Genomic DNA, 11,542 nt, shown 5'->3' on the forward strand with positions numbered 1-11,542 from the left:
AGTCCGGTACAGAAAGAAAAGTTTTCAGCAGGTGAACAAAGCAGGCTGTTCACAAGTGCCATTAGAAACCAGAAACTCCACCCATAAAAACCCAACCTGCAGGATTTCAACCCTGCTTTCTCGACAGTGGACGTGGCACTCAGTGCCATGGCCTGGTTCTCAGGGTGCTGTTAGGTCATAACTTTATTACCCTGCAGGTGACACTCGAGGGCCATCAGGGGTGACCGAGTGTCCCCTGCAGTGCCAAGGTCCGGCCAGGCCAGGCGCGGGGACCGGGCTGGCCACGCCCCTTTCCTCGTTGGCCACGCCCCTTTCCTCGTTAGCCACGCCCCTTTCCTCGTTGGCCACGCCCCTTTCGACCATCAACCGCCCCTTCGGCTCAGGCTCCGCCCCCACGCGCCCTCCGCAGCTCTCATTGGCCGCCGCCGTCCCCTCGCGCCCAGCGCCACCTCTCATTGGCTGCCGCCGTCGCCTCGTGCCGGCTGCGCTTTGCCATTGGCTGCGGGCGCCGCTGTTGTTGTTCGTGCTGTTCCTGGCAGCAGGAGCGGCCCGGGGCTCACCTGGCACCTCTCGTCCCCTCTCTTCGCCACTTAGCGCATCTTATCGCCTCTGGGCCCTTCTTAGCACCTCTCACCTCTTAGCTCTCTTCCCCTCCCACTCCTTACCATCTCTTGCCACCTGTCCCCTGTCCCCTGGCGCCGCTCTCTTGCCGCAGCTCGATCGTCGCTCGCTCGCTCGCTCCCTGCCCGGGCCATGTCACTGTGCGGCGGCCGCGGGCTGCCCGGGCTGGCGGCCATCTCCCCGCTGCCCTCGCCGGGCACGGCCCCGCTCACGCCGCTGGACAAGGCTGACCCGGCGGGCCCCGCCAGGTGAGGGGGTGGCCGAGGGCCAGCGGCTGGGAGGGGCTTTGGCCGCCCGCCGCACGCGGGACTGCCCCGACGGGACACGGCTGCTCCGCGCGGGGCTCGGCGGCGGGGCCGTGCCAAAGGGGGCTGGCACGCTTTGGGGATCCCCTGCTGCAGCTCCTGCCCCCGGCCCGGCAGGGCCACAAGGGGCGAGGCCCAAGCGGGCCGCTGACACTGCCCCGTCCTGACCGCCCGCAGGCACCGGGACACCCCGAAGCGGGGCCACGGGGGGCTGCCCCTGCCGCGGCTGTGGCACACGCCGTCCCCGCAGCCGCTGGCCTCGGACTGTGGCCGCCACTCGCTCTCTTGCCAGCCCCCGGATGCAGGTGAGGGATGCGGCTGCTCCGTCCCCGGGCGCTGCCCGGGCCTGGGCTCCTGCAGAGGGTGTTAGCCTAAGGGGACAGGGCTGTGGCGGGAGGGCTTGGCCGAGGGGCTGGCGAGGGGCTCGAGGCGGGGCAGCTGGTGGGGAGGGATGGGCGGGAGCCTAGAGCTGCGCTGGCCGGGGCGCAGCCGGGAAGCGCTGCGGTGACAGCCTGCTCCGGGGGACACGCGACATTCCATGGGCAGCGGTGCTCGCAGGGCCGTTGGCACCCGCCTGCTGGGGGACTCCGTGCCCGGCCCCGAAGTGCCCGGGGCCCCGGGCTGGGGGCAGGAGGCCGATCCCCGCAGCGGGGCTACTAGCCCAGTGCCTTGTTCCCGCAGGACTGGAGCCGGACTTCCCCACGCAGCAGAAGCCCGCGGCCGCGCAGGAAGAGTGAGCGGCCCCATGCCCGTGTCCTCCCGGGGACACCCCCTGTCCCTCCCCCGCGCAGCAGGGCCCGCTCTCAGCCTCGCTGGCGGCTGTGCAGCCAGCTGTGAGCCCCAGGCTGTGCCTGGGCGGTGGCAAGCTGGCCTGCTTGGGCGGCGACGTGGATGCCACCGCCACTGACCCCATCTCTGCTCTCCCCACAGCTCCCAGAGAACGATGCCGGCGTTCGGGAGAGCGCTCAAAGAGTAAGTGCAGGGGCTCTGTCCCTGCCGCAGGACATGAATGCCGGGCTGTCCCCGTGCCCAGGCTGTCCCTGTCCCACAGCCAAAAGCCAGGCTGTCCCCGTTCCCCCTGCTGGGGTCCCGCTCAGGCCGTTGGTGTTTCCTCAGTGCCTGGAGGTGGTTTTGCCCCAGGTCCCTTTGGGGAGCTGTGACAGCCCCGGGTGGGGGGGGGGGGCGTCTCACCCCGCCCTGAGCACGTGGGGGACAGAGGTGGCAATGGCAGAGGGGTGGGACTCAGCGGCCCAGGCCACCTGCTGTCATTTGACCCTTTCCTCTGCCGGCTCTTGCAGCAGGAAGCTCCTTCGGCAGAGGATGCACGCGTTGCCGGTGAGTGCTGGAGGCTGCGCAGGGCTGAGCAGAGCGAGGCAGGATCCTGCCGAGTCCCTGGGCGAGCCGGGACGAGGAGGATGGAGGCAGGAGAGGGGGCAGGGCTGGTGCGCACCTCTCACCGCTGGCTGTCCCACAGGCGTGGCAGCGGGACGGCAGCCGCGTCCTGAAGGACATCTCGCAGCTGCAGGAGCGCAGGGACAGAGCGCGGCGGCGCCGCAGGGAGCCCGAGGATGAGGTGAGGGGGGCAGCGAGAGCTGGGGGGCAGGGAGGGGACAGAGGGGTGCTGACGCCGTGTCCCCCCCGCTGCAGGAGGGCTTTGTGGCCAAGAAGCTGCCGAGGCCGGGCCAGCGGAGCCATGGGGCCGCCAGGAGGGAGCCCCTTGCCGAGAGCCCCTGGGCCGCATCAGAGCTGCTGGTGAGAGAGGCTGGAGGGCTCGGGAGGGCAGCAGCGATGGGTGATGCCGGGGCTGCACGCGTGGGAGCTGCCGCTCCGAGCTGCCCGCGTGGCCTGGAGAGCTGCGGAGGTGGGAGATGGCCGGGCCGGGGGGTCACGGGGACAGCCCGTGCGTCTCCAAAGCTGGAAGGCACCGGCAGGTGGTGGATGGAGCTCGCCTATGGGATCCGTGCCTGCCTGCGGCTGGGAAGCAGCTGGCAGGACTTGTGCCCATTTCACGATCTCCTCTGCCTGTGCCCCAAGTCTCCCCAGCTGCTGCCCTGGCAGAGCGATGCCACCGTGCCCCAGGAGAAGGAGAACGTGGTGAGCACGCCGGTGATGAGCAAGGAGGAGGCAAAGCTGGTACGTGGGAGCCTTTGGGAAGTGGACAGAGCCCCACAATCCCCTCTTGGGGTCTCCACTGGGGCGTCTGGGGCCGCTGCTTGGTGAGCAGCAGCAGCCCAGAGACTGTGGGCTTGTCTTGGTCACGGGGAGCGGGAGCCTCGGCCGCTGCCCTGCTGGTGCTGGGGCTTGCCAGAGCGCCAGGCAGCAGCGCGGGCTCTCCCCACAGCGGCCGGGGAAGCGCAGCCAGTGCCGGCAGCTGTCCCGCTCGCCCTCGGAGCCGGGCAGTGTCGCCAGGCCCGTCCTGAAGCGGGGACAGCCCTCGGACAGCGACAGCCCTGTGGAGGCCAAGCGGCAGAGGAGGGTGGCCGGCAGCCCTGGCCAGGAGGCGTCGCTGGAGCCGGTGGGTGCTGGGGAAGGTGTGGGCTGAGAGCCAGCGTGTCCCTGGCGGGCCTGGGCCCCGGCCCGGCTCTGGCAGAGCCGCTGCTGACATTTGGGGGTGTCTCTGGCTGGTGCCTCGGCAGGGAGCGTGGCTGGAGCCTTCCCGCTCCGCCCGGCGTGAGGAGCTCGAGAACCTGCTGGCCAACGATGACCAGGAGCTCATCGGGGATTTCTCCAAGGTAGGGCCACGAGGATGGGGCAGGTGAGGGGGTGCCCCCATCATTCGGAACGGGGAGCATGGCTGGAGCCCCGCAGCGCTGTGAGAGCCCAAAGCGAGCTGGTGGCCCATGCCTGGGGCCACGGGGCCTTGGGGCCGTGACTTGCCAGCCTGCAGCATCGCTGCGGTGCATGAAGAGCCCCATGGCCGCTCCTCTGCTCCAGCCGTGTGGCACAGCCCCGTCTATGTGGCCCTTGCCCTCCCGCGGGGGCACAGCTGGCCGCTCGGGGGCTTGTGGGCTGGGGCGACAGGTTGCAGGCCTGGGAGGTGTCCTTGGAATGGGGCTGAGCCCAGAGCCTGTCTGTTGCAGCCTCACCTCCTGCCGACGGTGGAGGGCAAGGAGCCGGGCCTGAAGTACATCTCCCCTGAGACGGTAAGGGGGCTGCAGCCCCTCCCCGGCCCCCCCGAGGGGCTGCCTGCCTGCTCTCGCCCTGTCCCCCGGCTGTCCCCCCCTTTGGTGACGCGCTCCCCCCGCAGCTGGCGGCGGTGCTGGCGGGGCACTTCAGCAGCAGCATCGAGAGCAGCCTCGTCGTGGACTGCCGCTATCCCTACGAGTACGAGGGGGGCCACGTCAAGGTCAGAAGCCCCTCGTGGCCCTGGGGCCGGGAGGAAGGGCGGGGTCCGAAGCACCCTCGGAGGTGCTGAGCCCACGGCGAGGGCTCGAGCAGCCCCCCCGGAGGGCACTGAGCCGCCCGGTGGGGTGGAGCAGCCCCTGGGCAGTGCCGAGCCACCCCCTGAAGGGCTGGTTCGCAGCTGCAAGGAGGAGGGTGACGGTGTCCCAGGACCGCGGGTGACGGTGCTGCTGGGGGAGGCTTGGGGGCAGCGTCCTTGAGTCGCTGCACAAAATGCAATGGGACACGGAGGGGGAAAAGGCGCCTTCTCTGCCTCGCCAGGGCGCTGTCAACCTGCCGCTGCAGCGGGACGTGGAGGAATCGCTGCTGGAGCAGCCCATCGTGCCCCTGGACTCCAGCAGGAGGGTGATCGTCATCTTCCACTGCGAGTTCTCTGTTGAGCGGGGGCCCAAAATGTGAGTGATGGCCCGGGGGGCCCGCTGGGCTCTGCCAGCCGCGGATCCCGGCACGGGGGTGATGCCGCGCGTTTTGTCCGTGGCACAGGTGCAAGTTCCTGCGGGAGAGGGATCGCCGCTGCCACGAGTACCCCCAGCTGCACTACCCCGAGCTGTACGTGCTGAAGGGCGGCTACCGGGAGTTCTTCCTCCAGTTCCCGGTGAGTGCCGTCCCCGTGTCCCCTCGGTGGCAGGCGGTCGGCGCCGAGAGGGAAGAAGTGGCGGGGGCACACGGCGGTGGCGAGGGGCAGCTGTGGCTCTGAGCATCCTCGCCGCCACGGGCGGGGATCTGCAGGGCCGGCGGCTGCTGTGCTGCGGGGGCTGACGGAGCCGTCCGTGGCTTGCAGAGCCACTGCGAGCCCCGGGACTATCGGCCCATGCTGCACTCCGCGTTCAAGGAGGAGCTGCGCAAGTTCCGCGGGCAGAGGCGGCTCCGCGAGCGCGGCCGGCGGGCGCTCTTCAGCCGCGGGCGGGACCTGTGAGCGCCCGGGGGTCTCTCAGCCGCGTCGGGGCAGCGCTGGAGCTGGGAACGGAGGAAGGCTTCCCTTGGCTGCGGATGCGCCTCGCCTGCTCGCTCGGGTTTGCTGCGATGGCTTTGGGGTGGTAGTTTTTGTTCAGAGCGGTTTTGCGTTTGTTCGTTGCAAATATTTTTGTGTTTGTTCGTTGTTGCAAATATTTTTTTGTTCGTTGTTCGAAATATTTTGTGTTTGTTTGTTGTTATAAATATTTTTGCGTTTGTTTGTTGTTCTAAATACTTTTGTGTTTGTTTCCGGTTAGGAATAGTTTTGTGTTCGTTGTTATCAATATTTCTGAGTGTCTCCGTTGTTAGGATTGTTCGCTGCAGTCTCTGTTAATAAAGTCCGATTGCAGGAGAACAAAGGCGTGTCCTGAGCTCTCGCTGCCCGCACCAGGCTGCTGCAGGGGTGGGAGCCCCCGATGCGGGGCTGGTGGGATGGCCAGGCCGGGCTGGAGGGCTCTGCCGGGGGTCTGGGGACAGGGGCAGCTGCTGGCAGGGGACAGGGCTGAGGTGCTGGCTTCCTTGTGGGGCGTGGTGACTTCCCCAGGGACACGTGGGCAAGCGTTGGCCCCGTGGCTGCTGTTCCTGCGTGCTGGGCTGGCAGCAGCATGGCCCCGGACCTCCACGGGACCCTCTTTCCTGAGCATGCTGGGCTTGCAGGCAGGACCCGTGGGACACTTGGGGTGGTGACATGGCACCCCTCTCCCTGGGACCCCCACAGCCAGGATCCTGTCTTTTCTTAGGGGGACTCCTGAACTTTGCAGCACCCCCAGGGCTGGCACAGCCGTTGCTGAGGGGAGCCCGGGCTCAGTAGGACTCGCAGAACTGTGGCAGCCCCGTTTTGGGGGTCAGGGCTCATCAGGACACTCAGGACCATCAACCCCCCAAATTCTGAGATCCTCCTGTAGTGATTACACCCCCTCTCCACGGGACCCCCGCGGTAATGACAGCCCTCTTGAGTGGGGCTGGGCTCATCAGGAGCCCCGGGGCTTTAACACCTCACCGCCCTGCCTGGGAGCCCCAAAGCCGTGTTATCTCTCTTTGTAGAGGGCTCTTCTGGCCTTTGCAGCACCCCCAGGGCTGGCACAATTCCTTTTTGGGGGACAGGGCTCGCTGGGAGGCCGAGGGATGTGGCACCTTGAAGGGGTGGGTGTCCTTAACACCAGGGTCCCCCATTCTCTCTCGGGCAAGTGGCCTCCCAGTGCCAAGTGCTTCAGTCACCCTTGGGGCACCCATCCTCCCCTCCACTTCCCTGTGTTCCTGATGAGCTGAAGTCACTCCTGGATGCCCCAGGGGGGCTTCTCCATGCCCTCCCTTCCCCAGCCAGGTGACAGGGGCCTGGTTATGGGTGTTGGGCCTGGCCTTTGCTTTGCTTTGTGCCCCACCAGAGAATCCATCTCTGGCCAAAATTGCCCTGGCTCCCGCCTGCACCTCCTTGGCCCCATATCCACATCCTGCTCCATCCCAAACTGCCAATGGGCTCCTGGATCAGCTCCTGCCTCACGGACAATCCTGGTTTGAAAGTCTGACAAGGAGCACTGGCACACACACGGGCAAAGAGGCGTGTCCTCTACTGAAGAAGACCTTGGGGGGGGGTGAGTAATCAGAGGACTTTGGGGTGCCAGGAAGGCCACACAGCTGAGTAGCTCAAGCAGAAAACAGCAACGCCAATGAGAAGTCACAAGAGCAAAACAGAGGACTGCACTGATGCCATGAAGATTTTTGCCTTTTCTTTTATACCCGTTATACCCTTTTACAACTTCTCTGTTCCTAGTGCTTTTTCCCCACAGTCTTGGACTTGCTTGTCAAGCTAAGAGACTAAACATTTTAGAAGCTTCGTAGCTAGGGATCAGTGTGCCCCAGAGCCCAAGGTCCTCTCCAGAACACATTCTGTAAAGCAAGATAGAACCAAACAGGGGAAGGTTCCTTGGGGAGGGGGGCTCACTTGAGCCTCTCATTGGGGAATCTTTGATAGTTATGCTAATTAGTAAAACCTATAATGTTATACCCAATGTTGGGGGAGAGGGGGACACAGAGAGTCTCGGCGGGGTGCATCTCGATGCATATGACCTGGACGTGTACACCTAAGAATCCTTAAAAACGAACACCAAGGTAAAATCCCTTTTCCCCTTCTAACCATGTATGACTCTTGATTTTAAGAGTGGAAAAGGCATCAGCACAAAATGGCAAAAACAAAGACCTTTCCTAAAATCACCCGCAATTTTATTCTTTGTCAAATAATCCCCTTGCAGCTCTTCAAATGTTTCAGGGCAGCAGTCGGCAGTGCTTGAATAGCATCAAAGGTCACGGGCGTGACACCCAGCTTTCTCAGAATTCCTGATTTCTATAGAAGTACAGGTATCTAGAAAAATACACGGAAATTCACCGTGAGCAGGAGGAAGTGGTGCTTTCTGCAGGCTCCTGTCAGAGCTCTTGGCCCTCCACAAAGGAACGGGGCGCCTTCCCAACACCCACAAAGTGGGTTTGGACTCCCTGGCCGGCTTTGATCTCCAGGTGGGAGAAAAGGGAGGCCCAGTCGAACACCTTTGGGATTAGTTCTAGGTTATGATTCTTTTTGCCCCCAGTCTTTAGCTCCGCTAAAGTTCCATCTGCTTTGGCACATCCATGAGGAAAGTGAGGCAGGTTGGAACCACCGAGGACATCAACACCAGGGACTCCATGTCGAGGGCACGTTTGAAGAGCAAAGAAATCAAGTGCCCTTAAGTAAAAGTGACAACCAGCTGGTTTGGTTTCTTTGAAGTCCGGTACAGAAAGAAAAGTTTTCAGCAGGTGAACAAAGCAGGCTGTTCACAAGTGCCATTAGAAACCAGAAACTCCACCCATAAAAACCCAACCTGCAGGATTTCAACCCTGCTTTCTCGACAGTGGACGTGGCACTCAGTGCCATGGCCTGGTTCTCAGGGTGCTGTTAGGTCATAACTTTATTACCCTGCAGGTGACACTCGAGGGCCATCAGGGGTGACCGAGTGTCCCCTGCAGTGCCAAGGTCCGGCCAGGCCAGGCGCGGGGACCGGGCTGGCCACGCCCCTTTCCTCGTTGGCCACGCCCCTTTCCTCGTTAGCCACGCCCCTTTCCTCGTTGGCCACGCCCCTTTCGACCATCAACCGCCCCTTCGGCTCAGGCTCCGCCCCCACGCGCCCTCCGCAGCTCTCATTGGCCGCCGCCGTCCCCTCGCGCCCAGCGCCACCTCTCATTGGCTGCCGCCGTCGCCTCGTGCCGGCTGCGCTTTGCCATTGGCTGCGGGCGCCGCTGTTGTTGTTCGTGCTGTTCCTGGCAGCAGGAGCGGCCCGGGGCTCACCTGGCACCTCTCGTCCCCTCTCTTCGCCACTTAGCGCATCTTATCGCCTCTGGGCCCTTCTTAGCACCTCTCACCTCTTAGCTCTCTTCCCCTCCCACTCCTTACCATCTCTTGCCACCTGTCCCCTGTCCCCTGGCGCCGCTCTCTTGCCGCAGCTCGATCGTCGCTCGCTCGCTCGCTCCCTGCCCGGGCCATGTCACTGTGCGGCGGCCGCGGGCTGCCCGGGCTGGCGGCCATCTCCCCGCTGCCCTCGCCGGGCACGGCCCCGCTCACGCCGCTGGACAAGGCTGACCCGGCGGGCCCCGCCAGGTGAGGGGGTGGCCGAGGGCCAGCGGCTGGGAGGGGCTTTGGCCGCCCGCCGCACGCGGGACTGCCCCGACGGGACACGGCTGCTCCGCGCGGGGCTCGGCGGCGGGGCCGTGCCAAAGGGGGCTGGCACGCTTTGGGGATCCCCTGCTGCAGCTCCTGCCCCCGGCCCGGCAGGGCCACAAGGGGCGAGGCCCAAGCGGGCCGCTGACACTGCCCCGTCCTGACCGCCCGCAGGCACCGGGACACCCCGAAGCGGGGCCACGGGGGGCTGCCCCTGCCGCGGCTGTGGCACACGCCGTCCCCGCAGCCGCTGGCCTCGGACTGTGGCCGCCACTCGCTCTCTTGCCAGCCCCCGGATGCAGGTGAGGGATGCGGCTGCTCCGTCCCCGGGCGCTGCCCGGGCCTGGGCTCCTGCAGAGGGTGTTAGCCTAAGGGGACAGGGCTGTGGCGGGAGGGCTTGGCCGAGGGGCTGGCGAGGGGCTCGAGGCGGGGCAGCTGGTGGGGAGGGATGGGCGGGAGCCTAGAGCTGCGCTGGCCGGGGCGCAGCCGGGAAGCGCTGCGGTGACAGCCTGCTCCGGGGGACACGCGACATTCCATGGGCAGCGGTGCTCGCAGGGCCGTTGGCACCCGCCTGCTGGGGGACTCCGTGCCCGGCCCCGAAGTGCCCGGGGCCCCGGGCTGGGGGCAGGAGGCCGATCCCCGCAGCGGGGCTACTAGCCCAGTGCCTTGTTCCCGCAGGACTGGAGCCGGACTTCCCCACGCAGCAGAAGCCCGCGGCCGCGCAGGAAGAGTGAGCGGCCCCATGCCCGTGTCCTCCCGGGGACACCCCCTGTCCCTCCCCCGCGCAGCAGGGCCCGCTCTCAGCCTCGCTGGCGGCTGTGCAGCCAGCTGTGAGCCCCAGGCTGTGCCTGGGCGGTGGCAAGCTGGCCTGCTTGGGCGGCGACGTGGATGCCACCGCCACTGACCCCATCTCTGCTCTCCCCACAGCTCCCAGAGAACGATGCCGGCGTTCGGGAGAGCGCTCAAAGAGTAAGTGCAGGGGCTCTGTCCCTGCCGCAGGACATGAATGCCGGGCTGTCCCCGTGCCCAGGCTGTCCCTGTCCCACAGCCAAAAGCCAGGCTGTCCCCGTTCCCCCTGCTGGGGTCCCGCTCAGGCCGTTGGTGTTTCCTCAGTGCCTGGAGGTGGTTTTGCCCCAGGTCCCTTTGGGGAGCTGTGACAGCCCCGGGTGGGGGGGGGGGGCGTCTCACCCCGCCCTGAGCACGTGGGGGACAGAGGTGGCAATGGCAGAGGGGTGGGACTCAGCGGCCCAGGCCACCTGCTGTCATTTGACCCTTTCCTCTGCCGGCTCTTGCAGCAGGAAGCTCCTTCGGCAGAGGATGCACGCGTTGCCGGTGAGTGCTGGAGGCTGCGCAGGGCTGAGCAGAGCGAGGCAGGATCCTGCCGAGTCCCTGGGCGAGCCGGGACGAGGAGGATGGAGGCAGGAGAGGGGGCAGGGCTGGTGCGCACCTCTCACCGCTGGCTGTCCCACAGGCGTGGCAGCGGGACGGCAGCCGCGTCCTGAAGGACATCTCGCAGCTGCAGGAGCGCAGGGACAGAGCGCGGCGGCGCCGCAGGGAGCCCGAGGATGAGGTGAGGGGGGCAGCGAGAGCTGGGGGGCAGGGAGGGGACAGAGGGGTGCTGACGCCGTGTCCCCCCCGCTGCAGGAGGGCTTTGTGGCCAAGAAGCTGCCGAGGCCGGGCCAGCGGAGCCATGGGGCCGCCAGGAGGGAGCCCCTTGCCGAGAGCCCCTGGGCCGCATCAGAGCTGCTGGTGAGAGAGGCTGGAGGGCTCGGGAGGGCAGCAGCGATGGGTGATGCCGGGGCTGCACGCGTGGGAGCTGCCGCTCCGAGCTGCCCGCGTGGCCTGGAGAGCTGCGGAGGTGGGAGATGGCCGGGCCGGGGGGTCACGGGGACAGCCCGTGCGTCTCCAAAGCTGGAAGGCACCGGCAGGTGGTGGATGGAGCTCGCCTATGGGATCCGTGCCTGCCTGCGGCTGGGAAGCAGCTGGCAGGACTTGTGCCCATTTCACGATCTCCTCTGCCTGTGCCCCAAGTCTCCCCAGCTGCTGCCCTGGCAGAGCGATGCCACCGTGCCCCAGGAGAAGGAGAACGTGGTGAGCACGCCGGTGATGAGCAAGGAGGAGGCAAAGCTGGTACGTGGGAGCCTTTGGGAAGTGGACAGAGCCCCACAATCCCCTCTTGGGGTCTCCACTGGGGCGTCTGGGGCCGCTGCTTGGTGAGCAGCAGCAGCCCAGAGACTGTGGGCTTGTCTTGGTCACGGGGAGCGGGAGCCTCGGCCGCTGCCCTGCTGGTGCTGGGGCTTGCCAGAGCGCCAGGCAGCAGCGCGGGCTCTCCCCACAGCGGCCGGGGAAGCGCAGCCAGTGCCGGCAGCTGTCCCGCTCGCCCTCGGAGCCGGGCAGTGTCGCCAGGCCCGTCCTGAAGCGGGGACAGCCCTCGGACAGCGACAGCCCTGTGGAGGCCAAGCGGCAGAGGAGGGTGGCCGGCAGCCCTGGCCAGGAGGCGTCGCTGGAGCCGGTGGGTGCTGGGGAAGGTGTGGGCTGAGAGCCAGCGTGTCCCTGGCGGGCCTGGGCCCCGGCC

General features: G+C 66.5%; 1 protein-coding gene across 1 annotated transcript; it reads left to right on the top strand.

The window, feature by feature from the left end:
- The first annotated feature begins 753 nt into the window (after positions 1-753).
- Positions 754-5,244, top strand: LOC138101517 (M-phase inducer phosphatase 2-like). The gene is made up of 14 exons (XM_068999290.1): positions 754-869; positions 1,104-1,231; positions 1,608-1,659; positions 1,857-1,898; positions 2,225-2,261; positions 2,401-2,499; positions 2,574-3,059; positions 3,268-3,441; positions 3,563-3,658; positions 4,007-4,069; positions 4,174-4,272; positions 4,590-4,723; positions 4,812-4,923; positions 5,110-5,244. Exons 1-14 carry the CDS (start codon positions 754-756, stop codon positions 5,242-5,244), a joined length of 1,773 nt encoding a protein of 590 aa, XP_068855391.1.
- The last annotated feature ends 6,298 nt before the right edge of the window (positions 5,245-11,542 follow it).

This window comes from Aphelocoma coerulescens, unplaced genomic scaffold (assembly GCF_041296385.1).
Source record: "Aphelocoma coerulescens isolate FSJ_1873_10779 unplaced genomic scaffold, UR_Acoe_1.0 HiC_scaffold_315, whole genome shotgun sequence".
NCBI classification, from domain to species: domain Eukaryota; kingdom Metazoa; phylum Chordata; class Aves; order Passeriformes; family Corvidae; genus Aphelocoma; species Aphelocoma coerulescens.

Excerpts from the sequence above, each read along its gene's own strand:
- LOC138101517 (XM_068999290.1), top strand. The coding sequence starts at position 754 with ATGTCACTGTGCGGCGGCCGCGGGCTGCCCGGGCTGGCGGCCATCTCC. Across the intron at positions 870-1,103 it reads GACCCGGCGGGCCCCGCCAG|GCACCGGGACACCCCGAAGC; the intron begins GTGAGGGGGTGG and ends GACCGCCCGCAG. Across the intron at positions 3,442-3,562 it reads AGGAGGCGTCGCTGGAGCCG|GGAGCGTGGCTGGAGCCTTC; the intron begins GTGGGTGCTGGG and ends GTGCCTCGGCAG.